The sequence below is a fragment of the Dama dama genome, chromosome 23, assembly GCF_033118175.1.
Source record: "Dama dama isolate Ldn47 chromosome 23, ASM3311817v1, whole genome shotgun sequence".
NCBI lineage: Eukaryota > Metazoa > Chordata > Mammalia > Artiodactyla > Cervidae > Dama > Dama dama.
The window spans coordinates 63049626-63063772 of NC_083703.1; the positions used below are offsets into that span (position 1 = coordinate 63049626).

General features: G+C 39.6%; 1 protein-coding gene across 10 annotated transcripts in view; it reads right to left on the minus strand.

Moving 5' to 3' along the window:
- CDK5RAP1 (CDK5 regulatory subunit associated protein 1) overlaps positions 1-14147 on the minus strand; it is a 64153-nt gene that overhangs the window by 49039 nt on the left and 967 nt on the right. For 9 of the 10 annotated variants that reach the window (XR_009690108.1, XR_009690107.1, XR_009690106.1 and 6 more), the window contains 10 exons: positions 12290-12424; positions 11532-11862; positions 9607-9710; positions 9071-9105; positions 7939-8039; positions 5576-5786; positions 3930-4050; positions 2338-2568; positions 1179-1276; positions 472-527 (listed from right to left, as the gene is read on the minus strand). Coding sequence is in view for 7 of the 10 variants with exons in the window: in XM_061127078.1 (XP_060983061.1) it covers positions 472-527; positions 1179-1276; positions 2338-2568; positions 3930-4050; positions 5576-5786; positions 7939-8039; positions 9071-9105; positions 9607-9710; positions 11532-11841 (1267 nt within the window). In the remaining 3 variants the exon portion in view is untranslated. Of the gene's footprint in view, positions 1-471; positions 528-1178; positions 1277-2337; positions 2569-3929; positions 4051-5575; positions 5787-7938; positions 8040-9070; positions 9106-9606; positions 9711-11531; positions 11863-12036; positions 12126-12289; positions 12425-14147 lie in introns of all 10 variants that reach the window. The other variant, XM_061127076.1, reaches the window with a different exon arrangement.

Below are 14147 nucleotides of genomic sequence, written 5' to 3' on the forward strand. Positions count from 1 at the left end.
AGCCTGGATGGGATGGGTTCAAGGGAGAATGGATATACATATACATACAGCTGAATCCTTCGCTGTTCACCAGAAACTACCACAACACTGTTAACTGGCTATACCCCAATACAAAACAGAAGTTAAAAAAAAAAAAAGATATCAACTGCTCCCAAATCAGAACTAATTTAGACCATAACTTTGCTGCTAACAAGCAGAAACAAGGTCTCTCTCATGTTCAGAAACATGAAGACTCTAGAAAAGGAATCTCTTTAGTTTGAGGCCACAAGCTAATCCACATCTCTGAGTATTTCTAGCAAGACCAAGATATCTGGTCAGAAAGAAGTAAGAGAAAGTGAGAAATGAAGAACAGTAAAAGAAGTGTTGAAGGTGACACCATGTACTACCACAAGTGTTGCCTGTATCTAACCAAAAAGACTGGGGGTCACTGGTAAAGTAATATGCCCAGCAAAATATGTTTCTTAAATGTACCTGGGATAGACTCTCTGATATGCTGAATTAATTCCACATAAGCTTCTCTTGAATACCTGCAATAAAAAAACAAAAAGAAAAAGCTCAAATTAACCAATCTTCTTTAAATGAATGCTATAAGAAGATAACTCTATGAATTACCTCACATAATCACTTTACATTCACACAGGACAGTAAAAGAGTAAGTTAAATTATCCTTAAGGGCCCTTCAGATCCAAATCCTGTACTGTGACCTAATCCAGAGCCTATAAAATTTTAATTCAAGAATGTAATTTCAAATAGCCATTTTTATTTAACTAAGAAATGAAGACAAACTAACACTTAATATTTCCAAGATTCTTTGCCAATGTGTAATATACGGTAAATCACTAGTTCTATAGTGTGTCATCTGACACTTACTCCTTTCAGTCTTCTCTTTGCTATACTATTTCCAAAGTAAGTAAACACAGAAAAGCTATAAAGATTAAAAATCTCAGTGTGCCACACAGTAGGTGCTTAATAAGACACATGCTAAACAAATGAGTGAGCCAATCCTCAGTCTATACTTATAGAATGAACAAAGCAAGTTATAAAGTCCATCAGTTTACCCATGTGATAAATCTCTATTGAGCAGCTACCATGTGCCACACACTATCCTAGGTTCTTAGACACTGCTTGGTCCTTAAACATGGATTGGTATGGAACGCCCCTCCCCAAGCAAGTCTGACCCCCTCCGCATGGCCTCCAATACACGGCTGCTTCCACTCTGGGCTGGTAGGTGGATCTGTTTACAGATGTTGTCCCTCTCATGAATCAGTTGCAGAACCTGGTCAAATAGAACACATTAAAGGTTATCAAAGTCTCACAAAAGAATCTTGCAGAAAGGAATACCACTCCCACTGTTTCTCCACCAAGATTAATTTTTAAGAACTAAGAGGCTGACAAAACCAAACATATAAATCACCCAAATTCTTTACTTTTGCTCAAGCCACATTCTGTCTGTCCCAGACATTTCACCTGATGGTATCGCTCTACTTTTAGAGTGAAGAAAGCAAGCAGAGGTCAGATTCAGGTCATGAGGCTATACAGGGACAGTGCCAACAGAGACCAGAAAGGAAAAACAGCATTTGTCTCACCTAGCTTACAAACTAATTAGCCACTTTAAGATACTATCAAGAAACTAAAACTAGGAGAAAATACTTGAAAAAATTTACTGACAAATGATTTGTACCAAGAGTACATAAAGAAGGTTTACAACTCACAAAGACAAATATTTCAGAGGGGAAAAAGTAGGGGTGGTGCCAAAAGACAGACATTTCACCAAAACAAAAAACTTTCCCAACAACCCAAAGCAGGCAGTGATTATTAACCATTTTACAAATGAAGATGACAAGTTGAAAAGGTCACCTCTACCGGTAAAGAGTTAGTGACAGACAGGTAAGCCTGGCGTGCTGCCATCCACGGGGTTGCAAAGACTCGGAGAAGACTGAGCAACTGAACTGAACTGAACTGGTAAAGTAGTGGAAGAGCCAGGGCTGAACTCGGTGCTGTCTGAGGCCAAAGTCTAAACTGTTTTCTGCTGCATCACAATGCCTCCCTACCTGTCCTTCCCACACCATCTTGCAATAAAACCTCTCACTGCACAGCCCTCATGGTCCACTGATGGTCTCAGTATCAATCCTATACCTTGACTAAGGTATAGTCCTCCACCTTAGCGGACTTCAAATCTTTTCATCAGTGGGTAGATTCAGAGGGCAATACAGTAACACACCTCAGGATCCCCTGACCTCCGAGGACAGATGTCTCTGCCACACCCTACTGGCTCCAGCCTTTGGCATGCTTAGGGATACTGATGTCAATCTGGCACAGTAAACTCTCAATACTCACCTCATCAGGAAAGTCCTTAGGGTGCGGAGAGGTGAAACGAATCCTCATTTCAGGATCTATTCTGGACACCTGATCCAGAAGGTGAGCAAAACGAAGGCCTCCTTGCTTGGCTTTATAGTTGGTGGAAAAGCCACGACTGAGGTTGGTGGACACTGCACTGTTGAACTGGACCTCTGAATTGTCCCGAAAACTATTAACATTCTGACCAAGGAGTGTCACTTCTTTCAGCCCCTGAAAAAGGAAAAATAAATATATTGGAAGCAATTTTAAAACTTGTTCGGCAGTGTTATGCCAAATCTCCAACTAAAATTAGCTAAACCTGCCAAGAGTCATCCATAAATATACTCCCTCTTTAACTCAATAATTTCATCTTCGGCATCATGTCCAAAGAACTGAACTTCAGGATAAAACCATATGTAAAAATCTTCAAAACATTTTTAAAAATAGCAAAAAAGCTGGATGCAAACCCAATATTCAAAAATAACAGCTAATTTATAACACCAAAAATCAAATTATGATACCACTCTGTCCTTTGAAGGTTATATAATCATTATCTATGCAGTATTCTGGCCAAAAATATTTAGTCTAAATCCAATCAAGCTTTTACACCTAACTTTCAGTTTACCACAATTCAGGGGAATATTTTAAATAACAACATGAGGAAGCAATCAAACAAATGGACATATGTCTAATGCATCATTTAAGAAAAAAACAAAATAGTGAAAGGACTGTTTTAGGTTTAAGAGAGACTGAAGAAATATTACATACAATCAAATGAAACTATACAAATCTTAATGAGATCTTGGCTTAAAAACAGAACAGTAATAAGACATTTTTGGATAATTAAGATATTCTGAATATGGGCTACATGTTAGAAAATATTAGTTAATTGTTTCCTACTTATGATAACAGTATTATGGTTATGAAGGGAAAAATTCTTCTGAGAAGATGCATACTGACAGATACAGGGCAAAATGGCCTGATGACTACCACTTACTCTCAAATGGTTCAGAAAAAAATATATTTATATATCTACAGAGATAGGCAGATAAAGAACATATGACAAAATGTCAATAATCATGTTTATTAATCTTTCAACTTGTGTTTGAAAATCTGCACTGTAAAATTTCAGAAAGTAAAAGAAAAATAGTTGCTATAAAGACTATTTTTTATTATTTTATTTTGACATAATTTCAAACTTACAGAAAAACTGAGAGGGTATAAAAAACTCCCATAAACTATTTGCCCAGATTCAGTAATTGTTAACATTGTGCCTCATTTCTTTATCATTCATTCACACATTTGTTCTCTCTACACACACATCAAGCCAGAGAATGGTGGAGCCCGAATTCACAATCACCTCATTCAAGCTCTATTCTACTGTACTCCCTACTAAGTAAACCTCTCTGTGGATCTGCCTATACTTTGTGGGCAGCAACCCAAGATATGTACACCCAGAAATTTCTTTCTGGCCAGGTATGATTCTACACATGTACAGCTCAGAGACAGCACAGGCTGTAAAACTATGGAAAAGTTGTCCTCATCCTTCAACAAACACACTCACAGTCAGAAGGGCTGTGAGAATTTCTCACCTGCTCAGAAAGCTTCCTCACTTCCTCCAGAATGGAGGCAATAGGCCGACTCCTCTCCCGGCCACGTGTGAAAGGAACAATGCAGTAGCTGCACATGTTGTCACAGCCTCGCATGATAGACCTGGGGAGGAAAGCACCAGAACTCAGTAAAGGAGCAGGACGATCTGGTCCAACCCAAGAAGGTCACAGCTCTTTTGGCATTTATCCCTTAGCTCTGAATTCTCTTGGCAATATACTCACAAAGGACCAATCTGAGATCTAAGAAGCAATAAAGCAGACATTTTTATCTTTAAAAACTATTAGCTGGGAGTTCCCTGGTGGCCTAGTGGTTAGGATTACAGGCTTTCACTGCCATGGCCTGGGTTCAATTCCTGCTCAGGAAACTGAGATCCCACAAGCCACGTGACATGGCCAAAAAAAAAATTATTATCTGATAATCACAGGATGTAAACCAAACTGTAACTGGTGGTTACCCCAAGAAACTACAATAGTGAAGGGATGGGGTACAGATCTTGCACATCTGGACTTTCTACTGTTCATATTTACACATTTTTGAATTCTTTAAATCCAGACCAGAAAAAAATAAATATTATCAAAGAGTACATAACAAGTAGAGACCCTGGATTTAAAATGTAAGGTTCTGCATCTCTCACTCATTCCTGATCCAAATGCTAAGTATCTAAGCTACATCACTCTCTTTCATTTGTATCCTATATATGAAAGCCTCAACTTATCTTAGGGAAACAATTATGGATAGATATGTATTAAAGATGTTCACTGAAGAACTCAAACAAATATTAGCTATTAATTTTTTTATTAAGCATTCCAACAACAAAGTATTGGATAGCCATTAAAATGAGATGTTGACAAACTTTTTCTGTAAAAAATCCAGATAGTAAATATTTTAGGTTTTATAAACCATACTAATACTGTAGTGACAAAAGCAGTCACAGACAATATGCAAACAAAAAAGCATGACTATGTTACAATAAAACTTTATTTACAAGAATAGGCTACAGGCCTATTTGCCAATCTGTTACAGAAAATGTCATGATATAACAAATGTTCATCATTTTAGATAAGAAAAGGTATAAAACCAAATATATAGAGCCAATTTTTATGAATAAACACAAAGCATACGCATGCAAACACAGAGGAAAGAATAGCATGATATACACCAAAATGATAACAGTGTTTATCAATAAGTGGTAAAACGTGTAAGTAATTCTTACTCACTTCTCTATGGAATATCTTTCCACATATTCTTCAACAACTATGAACTATTTTGTCATCAGATCTTTTTAAGTTAAAAGGTCAAGGGAGGGAAAAAAAGATGATAAGCCTAAGACATTTTCTTAAGTGAAAAAAAGTAAGAGAAGGGAGGGTAGAAAAGAGTCCATATTATATATATGAATGTATGTGCAAAGAATACTTCTGAAAGGATTATATAAGGAACTACAAATATGGCTGCCTCAGAGTTAGTCTAGGAGACTGAGGATGAGAGTTCTGAGGGAGTCTTACTATACCATTTTTTGTCTTCAGGTTTTTTTACTATGTGCATTTTTTTTTAATGTAATAAAAGCAAGATGTTACTTTAAAAGTAAGGAAAGAGAAGCTGACTCCCCATCTCTTGGTCAGTGACTCACACGAAGGCAGAGGTAGCACTGGGGCTCGTCTGGACTGGCATGACGTCAGCATAGGTCTCATCCAGAGACAGCAGCACATTGGCAGCTTGCTGGCCTGACTCAGCAACAGCCAGCAATCGAGGAAGGTCCCTATAGGCATCTGGCCCAGCCAAAATATCCACCATTTTCTCCCTGTTGAGGATCTCCTCCTTCAGTCTCTCAGCCATGCAACCTGGGAGGGAAAAGAAATAAGCTGAGACCCGTTCCCAAATTCATCTGGTCTCACGACTTCTTTACAGTACACATTCTCTCCCAGTGGATCAAAGACGAAAGCACAGAAACTTCTCTAAGAATTTAGCATCATCCCTTAAATTTGCCCAACACTCTATACCTCTGGAACTCACATATTTCTATATAAGAAAATCAGGAAAAGAGCTCTACAGCAATTCAATTACATGCCTGACAAAAATTAAACCACCATCCAAAAACATTTTTAGACATGAATCATCTCCTTTTTCAATTGAAAATTACTTGGTACTACAAATAAAAACTATTTTGTGTCAAAAACTTATTTTTTTAATAAAATTTATCTATATACAACTGCCCTTACACTCTTTTTCTTTCTTGTTGCCCATGTGCATGTATGTGCTCAGTCGTGTTCAACTCTGTGACCCCATGGACTGTAGCCTACCAAGCTCCTCTGTCCATGGGATTCTCCAGGCAAGAGTACTAGAGTGGGCTGTGATGCCCTCCTCCAGGGAATCTTCCCAACCCAGGGATCAAACCCACACCTCTCGCATCTCCTACATTGGTAGGTGAGTGCTTTACCCACCTGGGAAGCCCTCCTATTACCCATAATATGTATCAAAACCTGTAAGAAATGAGTTATCCATCTATGCTGGTATCTTCCATAACCAAGAACCATTGCTGTTAGTAAAACTATAGAATTTAAAAGTCCCTTTTCTTAAAAATACCCTTTAAAAACATTTAAGAACAATTCTTGATTGTACAATCATGTTTATTTTTTTTTTGATTGTACAATCCATGTTCATAGCAGCATCATTCACAACAGCCAAAGAGTGAAAGCAACCCATGTCCATAAACAGATGTCATATGTACATACAATGGAATATTCAGCCTTAAAAAGGAAGGAAATTTTGATACACATTAGCACGTGGATGAACCTTGAGGACATTGTGCTAAGCCAGTTACAAAAATACCATATGATTCCATTTATATGAAGTACCCAGAACAGTAAAATTCATCAAGGCAAAGAGTAGAATGGCAGTTGCCAGCAACTGAACTGAGGGAGAAAGGGGGCAGTCATTACCTAACTGGGATGGAGTTTCAGTTTGGGAAGAAGAAAAAGTTCTGGAAATGGATGGTGGCAATGTTTGTGCAACCATCTGAATATACTGTATATCACTGAACTAACTGTGCCTCTGGAAGAGGTTCAAAAGGTAAACTTTATGTTACATATACTTTACTACAATTTAAAAAACAAAAAACTATTTTGGAGATTTCTAACACTCCAAACATACATACACACACACACACACACACACACACACACACACACACACATATTCCTTCTATAATGAAGGAACTGAAATGGAACAAGACTAATCCGTCCATCTTTCTGCATCACTCAGTATATATTAATCTGTGTAAAAGAATAAGCTCCAACCTTTGTTTCAATCCATCATCAAGACGACTAACTATTCCATGATAGACACAATCTATTTTTAAGGTTAAATACATTGACTAAATTCTGGGACCATTAAGGTACAGAATATTTATTTTTGAAATATGCCTCCCAGCTCTCTAGATTAGAGCTGCCCAAAAGAACTAAGATGAAGGAAATGTGCTTTATCTATGCTGTTCAAACTGGCAGCTACTAGTCAAGTGTGGCTAATAAGCAGTCAATATGTGGCTCATGGGACTGAAGAAGTGCATTTTTAATATTATTTAAGTGTAATTAAATTTAAATGACCACATGTGACTAGTGGCTATCATACTGGTCAGTGCATAGCTGGATCTTCACTTGGGCATGTTTTAGGAGTCAGGGTGAAAGATACCTATCTGATAAATTCAAACTGTCCCTTCAGACTCCAAACTCTCTCCTATCCATTACTCTGTGCTACCACAAGCCACATTAGACTAGGAAGGACAGATCACTTTCTGAGTACCTGTTACTTTCAAGGCACTAAGAAAAGTCCTTTTATGAGCTTCATCGCTTAATTCTACAGCTTCTGACATTAAGTACAAGGGCTGAATGGGATGTATAAGACTGAGAATCCAGCATCTAAGGGAAACCCCAGCATATAAAGCTACATGGTGCCCAAGTCTCAAAAAACTCACAAAACCTGCAAATTACCAGATACCTAGAATCCCAATCCTCAGAGGCACTCGGGAGCGGAGCCGTTTGGACTTCAGGGATTTGAGCTGATGTAAACGATTCCAGATGGTCTGTTCAGCCTTCTCCCTACAGAGATCAAAAAAGGTAGACCTGAACCTGAAAATGAACTACAGAGCAACCTAAAAGAGCACAAGAATGGGAAAAATGGGAATTCCCTGGTGGTCCATGGGTTAGGACTCCCAAGTTTTCACTGCCAAGGGTACATGTTTGATCCCTGGTCAGAAACTAACATTTCACAAACAGTGCAGCCAAAACCATTCCTAAAACGAGTCCTCCCTACACATCTGCAAATCCTGACGAGCCTTTAAGCCAAACTCAAAAACAACCTATTTCACAAAGACTTCCCAAACTCTCCTCGGTTAGAGAGTTTGTTCTCCTATCACTTTAACTATTCTTTTCCCTGTACTCAGCAATTTCTCCTTTTTACTGTTTGATTTTTTTACCTAGTGCCTTCTGTCAGATGTTAGAGCTATTTGTGTATCTGTCTCAGTTCCCATATCAGATTAAGCTCTGTAAAGTCGGGCTCCATGGAGGAAAGGTTCATTTCTGAATCTCCCAAAGCACCTAGTTCAATGTCCTGCAACAAAGACCCTCAGAAAAAAAATACTGGATTAACTGATAATACAGCCAGCTGAAGAAACACTAACATGCCATGTACACAGCAACAAAGTAATAAACAGGGTATGTTCACTTGTGATGGATGCCACCCATCTCTGTCAGAAGAAGTCTGTCCCTAGCCACTGACTGGACCTAGCCCTTATGACGTGAGGTACAGCATAAACATGTGCAAGAAAAACCCCAGGAAATGTTGGGCAACTCAGCACACTCTCGGTTTCCTCGTCGATAAAATGAGTTTGATAACAGCACCTACCTCATAGGGTTGTTATGAGAATCAGTCAGCTCATATCTAGTGCTCAGCACAGGACCTGACACAAGGTATACGCTCCGCAAATGCTGACCGTTCTCCCAGCACTATATTCACTTGGAAAACTGCAAACCTGCTGACTCATCACCATGGGTTGGGTCACCCTGGCACTGCTGGCTCTGGCATTTTACATAAGATTTATTCACTCTCTAGGTAAAGAATAAATTCCCACCTGATAGAACATGTGACAAGGAGAATCACATCAGCCTGGGTAGAGAGCAAGGAAAAAGAGGAAAATTATGATCTTTGAAATTAGCCTTGTAGAATCATTACCCACAGTCCTTTTTCTCCCCCCAGATTGTGGTGAAACACACATAACATAAAATTTACCATTTTAGCCATTTTTAAGTATACAGTTCAGTAGCATTATGGACACTCACACTGTTGTTCAACCATCACCACCATCAACCTCCAGAACTATTTCACCTTCCCCAACTAAAACCAGTAGGCATTAAACACAAACTCCCCATTTGCCTTCTCCTCGCAGCCCATTTTCAACCTAGTTCTTTGCCTGAAGGTGAGCACCACCATAAAAGTTTCAAAAATAACTGCAACAAAAGTACACCTCGGTCCCATACTCCTCACTTCCCTCAAGGGAACTCACTCTCACAAGGCCACAGCCTGTTCCTGAAACTCCACCTAAGAACTAGCACAAATGCAGAATCTCACCCAGGTCCAGGAAACGGGGCAAGAGGGAAATGTGTATACCTCCTGAAGGCTATTGGTCCGCAGGTAGCCACTCTTCTGTAAGATGGACCAGGCTATCTCTGTGTCATTCACATTCATCTGGCAGCCATAAGTCTCAAGGTAGACTGCAACGAGAGGGCAATTCCACAGGTAAGAAGACAAAAAGGGATCACATGTCTCAAAAGGTTGCCTCCCCAAATGTCCCAGAAACACCTGAGGCACCTGGTTAGTCTCTTAAGTCCCCTGATGCCTCAATTCAGAGACACTATTAATTGCCAGATGTACCCCCAAATTATTAATAATGAAGCCTTTTGGAACAAAAGAAATATTCATTATATACACACACCAACTATAAGTCAGATCATTTAAAAGTGGGGAAAACATGCTCCTAGGACTCAGGAAATATAGTTACACAGAATGAGGTTCTCCAGCCTCTAGAGATAACAGCGGTAGCTAAAGGGTCAATAAAGCCACAAAATAAAAATGCCTACAGTAACTCCAAACATCTTAAATGAAAGTAAGCATGGCTAACATGACATAAAACACATCTGCACAAAGTTTTAAGAACATCAATTTCACACCCAAGCAAACCCCTTCAAACTAAATCCCTCTATCAACCCCTATCCCACCAACACACTTTAATCCACAAGCCCAAATAAATTCTAAATGGAGTTAAAAGCTGAAGGACAATCACATGAAAACCAATAGAAAATAGCAGTAATTTTTTAAAAAAATAAACAATTAGGAATTTTTCTAAACATTCCTTGGCTCCCTTTCTTTGTCTAAAAAGAAAACACCAAACTTATGTCAGGGAGAGACAGAAGGGAATAACAAATTTTAAAGGACTACAAAAATCTGAGAAGTCATGAGGTACACAGGCTCCTCAATTTACCAATTCAATGCCTAGACATTTACTCTAGAAAAAAGATTTTAAAGAAGCAAAACTATCTCTATACGTGTGAATATGTGTATCTGTGTGTGTATACATACAAAAGCACTTTTAATAGTGTTATGTAGAATATAAAAATTTGTGAAACCTAATGTCCCAACAACTGGAAAACATCATGGTACAGCATGTGATATTTTACAACAATTTTTTAATTTAATTATGAAGACTGGTATTTGGAAGAATATTAAATGAAAATAGCATATTACAAATAATCTAAACCATATGAATGTGACCAAATCATTAAGAGTTATAAATGGAAGCTTTTTTTTGAAACAGTGCAAAATGGGAGAGGTCTGTTTGTCTCTTAACGTCTTTTCAAATTTTAACACATTTTAACTGAGTGTATTATGTTTCTAAGAAAACCTCTGTGGAGAAGGAAATGGCAACCCACTCCAGTATTCTTGCCTGGAAAAGTCCATGGACAGAGGAGCCTGGCAGGCTGCAGTCCATGGGGTTACATGACTGAGCATGTGTGCACGAGGGTGGAGGGAGATGGGTTGGTAGCAATAAAGTGGTAGAACTGAAAAAAAAAAAAAAGAAAACCTCTGCCTAAGCATAATGATTTTCTCTAGCACCAACTGCGAAACCTGCCTTGATATTTTGGCAGGTTTCTTCCGAATACCAGTCTTCATAATTAAAAAACTGTTGCAAAATATCACAAAACTTAGGATGATCTAAAACTCAGAACAGAGATTACAGGGTTTCCAAAGAACAGAAGAGAAGACTCCCCAGGACTTCCACCCACAAGTTGCACGTATCAGAACTGTTAAGTTTCTTTATATTATTGCTGCTTGGTAGAGGCTGATGATTCCATGATTCCAGCAGCCTTTCTACTCTGTTAACCCTCTACTGAGGGTTAACCTTCAACTGAGTTAACCTACTGAGTTAACCCTGTTAACTCCAAAGCCAGGTCTATAAAAGATCTCTTAAGAATCAGGCCATGAGCACTGAAAGGAAGTAAAGCAGGAAGTCCAAAGAGAAGTAAAGTTAAACCAACCTCTTCTCTGCCCTCCTAAAAGTTCATCGGCCGTGAGATACGGGGGTGGGTCCTCCACTTCTGAAGAAGACGGTCTCTCTGGAGGAACTGAAGCACTTCTTAAAAAATCCTGAAAAGTCGGTCCAGTGGCCAGCCTAGAGCTGAAATCCTTCCCAACTCCATCCCCCTGCGGCCTCTCTGGACTGGGACATGCAGAGTTGGGGACACTGCTGTGTGCCCTGCAGGTCCTGAGCAGGAGCCAGGACACAGAGGCCAAGGGCCCCCGCCGCAGACACCTCTGGGCTCGGAGAGCACACTGTAAAGGATGCATGGCACTAAAGGAGCCCACAGTCTGCAAGAGAATGACAGACAGCACCACAATTTACTGAGCACTAGACACAGGGCAGCACTCTAAGCATCTGAGATATATTAATACATTTAGTCTTCATAAAAACCCAAGAACGTACTCTTAATAATACCGTCCCCTTACTAATATTTTAAAGATGGAAAAATTGAAGCAACTTGCCAAATATCACAAAAAGTGCTAGAGATGAGATGCAAATCCAGGCAGTCTATTTTCATAACAGAGGAGTGACAGAGATGAAATGAGAAGTCCTGACAAAATAACAAAGTAGCACCTTGAGCCAGGAACAGTTCCAAGGACTTTAAGTGTATTAATTATTTAAATCTTTACAGCAATCTTGAGTAACATAGGCAACAGACACTATTATTATCCCCATTCAGAAAGGAGGAAATAGACACAGAGGTGAAGGACTTACCTAAGCTCCCACAGCCAGTAAGCAGGAGGGTGGGGATCCAAATAAAGGTCTGAATTAACATAAAGCTGAAGATGAAGCTCCAGTATTTTGGTCATTTGATGTGAACAGACAACTCATTGGAAAAAGTTTCTGATGCTGGGAAAGACCAAGGGAAGAAGAAGAAAAGGGTGTCAGAGGATGAGATGGCTGGATGGCATCACCAATCCAATGAACATGAACTTGGGCAAACTCCAGGAGATGGTGAGGGACAGGGAGGCCTGGCATGCTGTAGTCCACGTGGTCGCAATGAGTCGGACACGAATGGGTCACTGAACAATGACAACAATTAACACAAAGGCTGTGCCCCTAACCACCCTGATACACTGCCTCCCCACACTGTGAAAACCACTTACTGAGGGCATCCTCCTCTGTCTTCCTTCAAAAGGAAAGTATCTAACGTGGGGGCACCATAGGCCTGATCAGTGACTCCTTCTACCCTCCAAGAGTTTCACATTACTACCTTCAAACTTCCCGCCCAGACCCTCTCACACATGGCTGGGGAGCATAGAAAATGGCACAACCTTTACAGTGACCATTTTGCCACCTTCCATCAAAATCACAAACACACAAATCCTAGATAATTAATAAGGACCTACTGTATAGCACAAGGAACTCCACTCATTACTCTGTAATGATCTATACGAGAAAAGAATTCAAAAAAGAGTGGATATATGTACATGTATAAATGATTCACTTTGCTCTATACCCAAAACTAACACAACATTGTAAATCAACCATATTCCAATAAAAATTAAGAAAACACACACACAAACCTTTTGACCCAGCAGTTCCATTCCTAGGTACTTATCCTACAGAGAGACCCTTGCGTGTACAAAATAACCTGTGCCTAAGGATACTTGATGCCTAACAGCACTTGATGCCTAACACTGCCTAAGCAGTGCTTCTAACAGCAAAGAAATGGAAAAGATCTAAACATCATCAATAGGGGACTAGTTAAACAAGTCATAGCACATCCATACAATGGAGTAAGATGCAACCGTTAGAAAGTGAGGTTGAATAACCAAAGCAGGGAAGCAAAGTGCTATACTAGATATAGAAGGCCATCCACAGATCTGTGTAGGGAAAAAAGCGTGAAAATTCAGGTACATATTTGTATATATACACAGTATCTCGAGAATGCATTAAGAAGAGTGGGTGCCTCCCAGGAAGGAATCTAGGTGACTCAAAGTATATACAAAAGATGGAGACTTGCTTTCCACCACACAGTTTTAATGGACCCCACATCTCCAGCCTGACTACTTCACTCCACTCATACCATACATTTTTGTACCAATCTTCATTAGCTTCTAGGCTTTTACACGTGCTGTCTTCTCTGGATGGTACATCTTACCTCAACTGACTTAACCAACTCCTACACTACTTTTAGTTTACTTTACTTCCTCTTGGAAGCCTTTTCAGGCCACCACCGCCAAAGTCTAGGGGTCCTCCTCTGGGTTCTCAAAGCCTTCTTCTAACTATCACAAGACTCATCACACCTTGCTGTTAATTACTGCTTATCCCTTATAAGCCAGAGGTCCCTAAAAGCAGGAAACAAATTTCATTCATTTCTACATCCTTAGTACCTCCCATTCTAGTAACATGGCAGGCGCTATACATGTAAAATGAGACCGACGTGGCTTGCTACTTCTCCAACCTGGTCACCTGTTGTACATGCTACCAGCACTTAGAAGCAATGTCAACCTACTTTCAAGTGACGGAGAACAGCAAACTTTCAGTGTGAGTTTTAAACTCACCCGTTTCTGCCCCTTACTTGTGTGACCTTGGGCAAGTCAAATACCTATCTGAGTCACCAATTCCA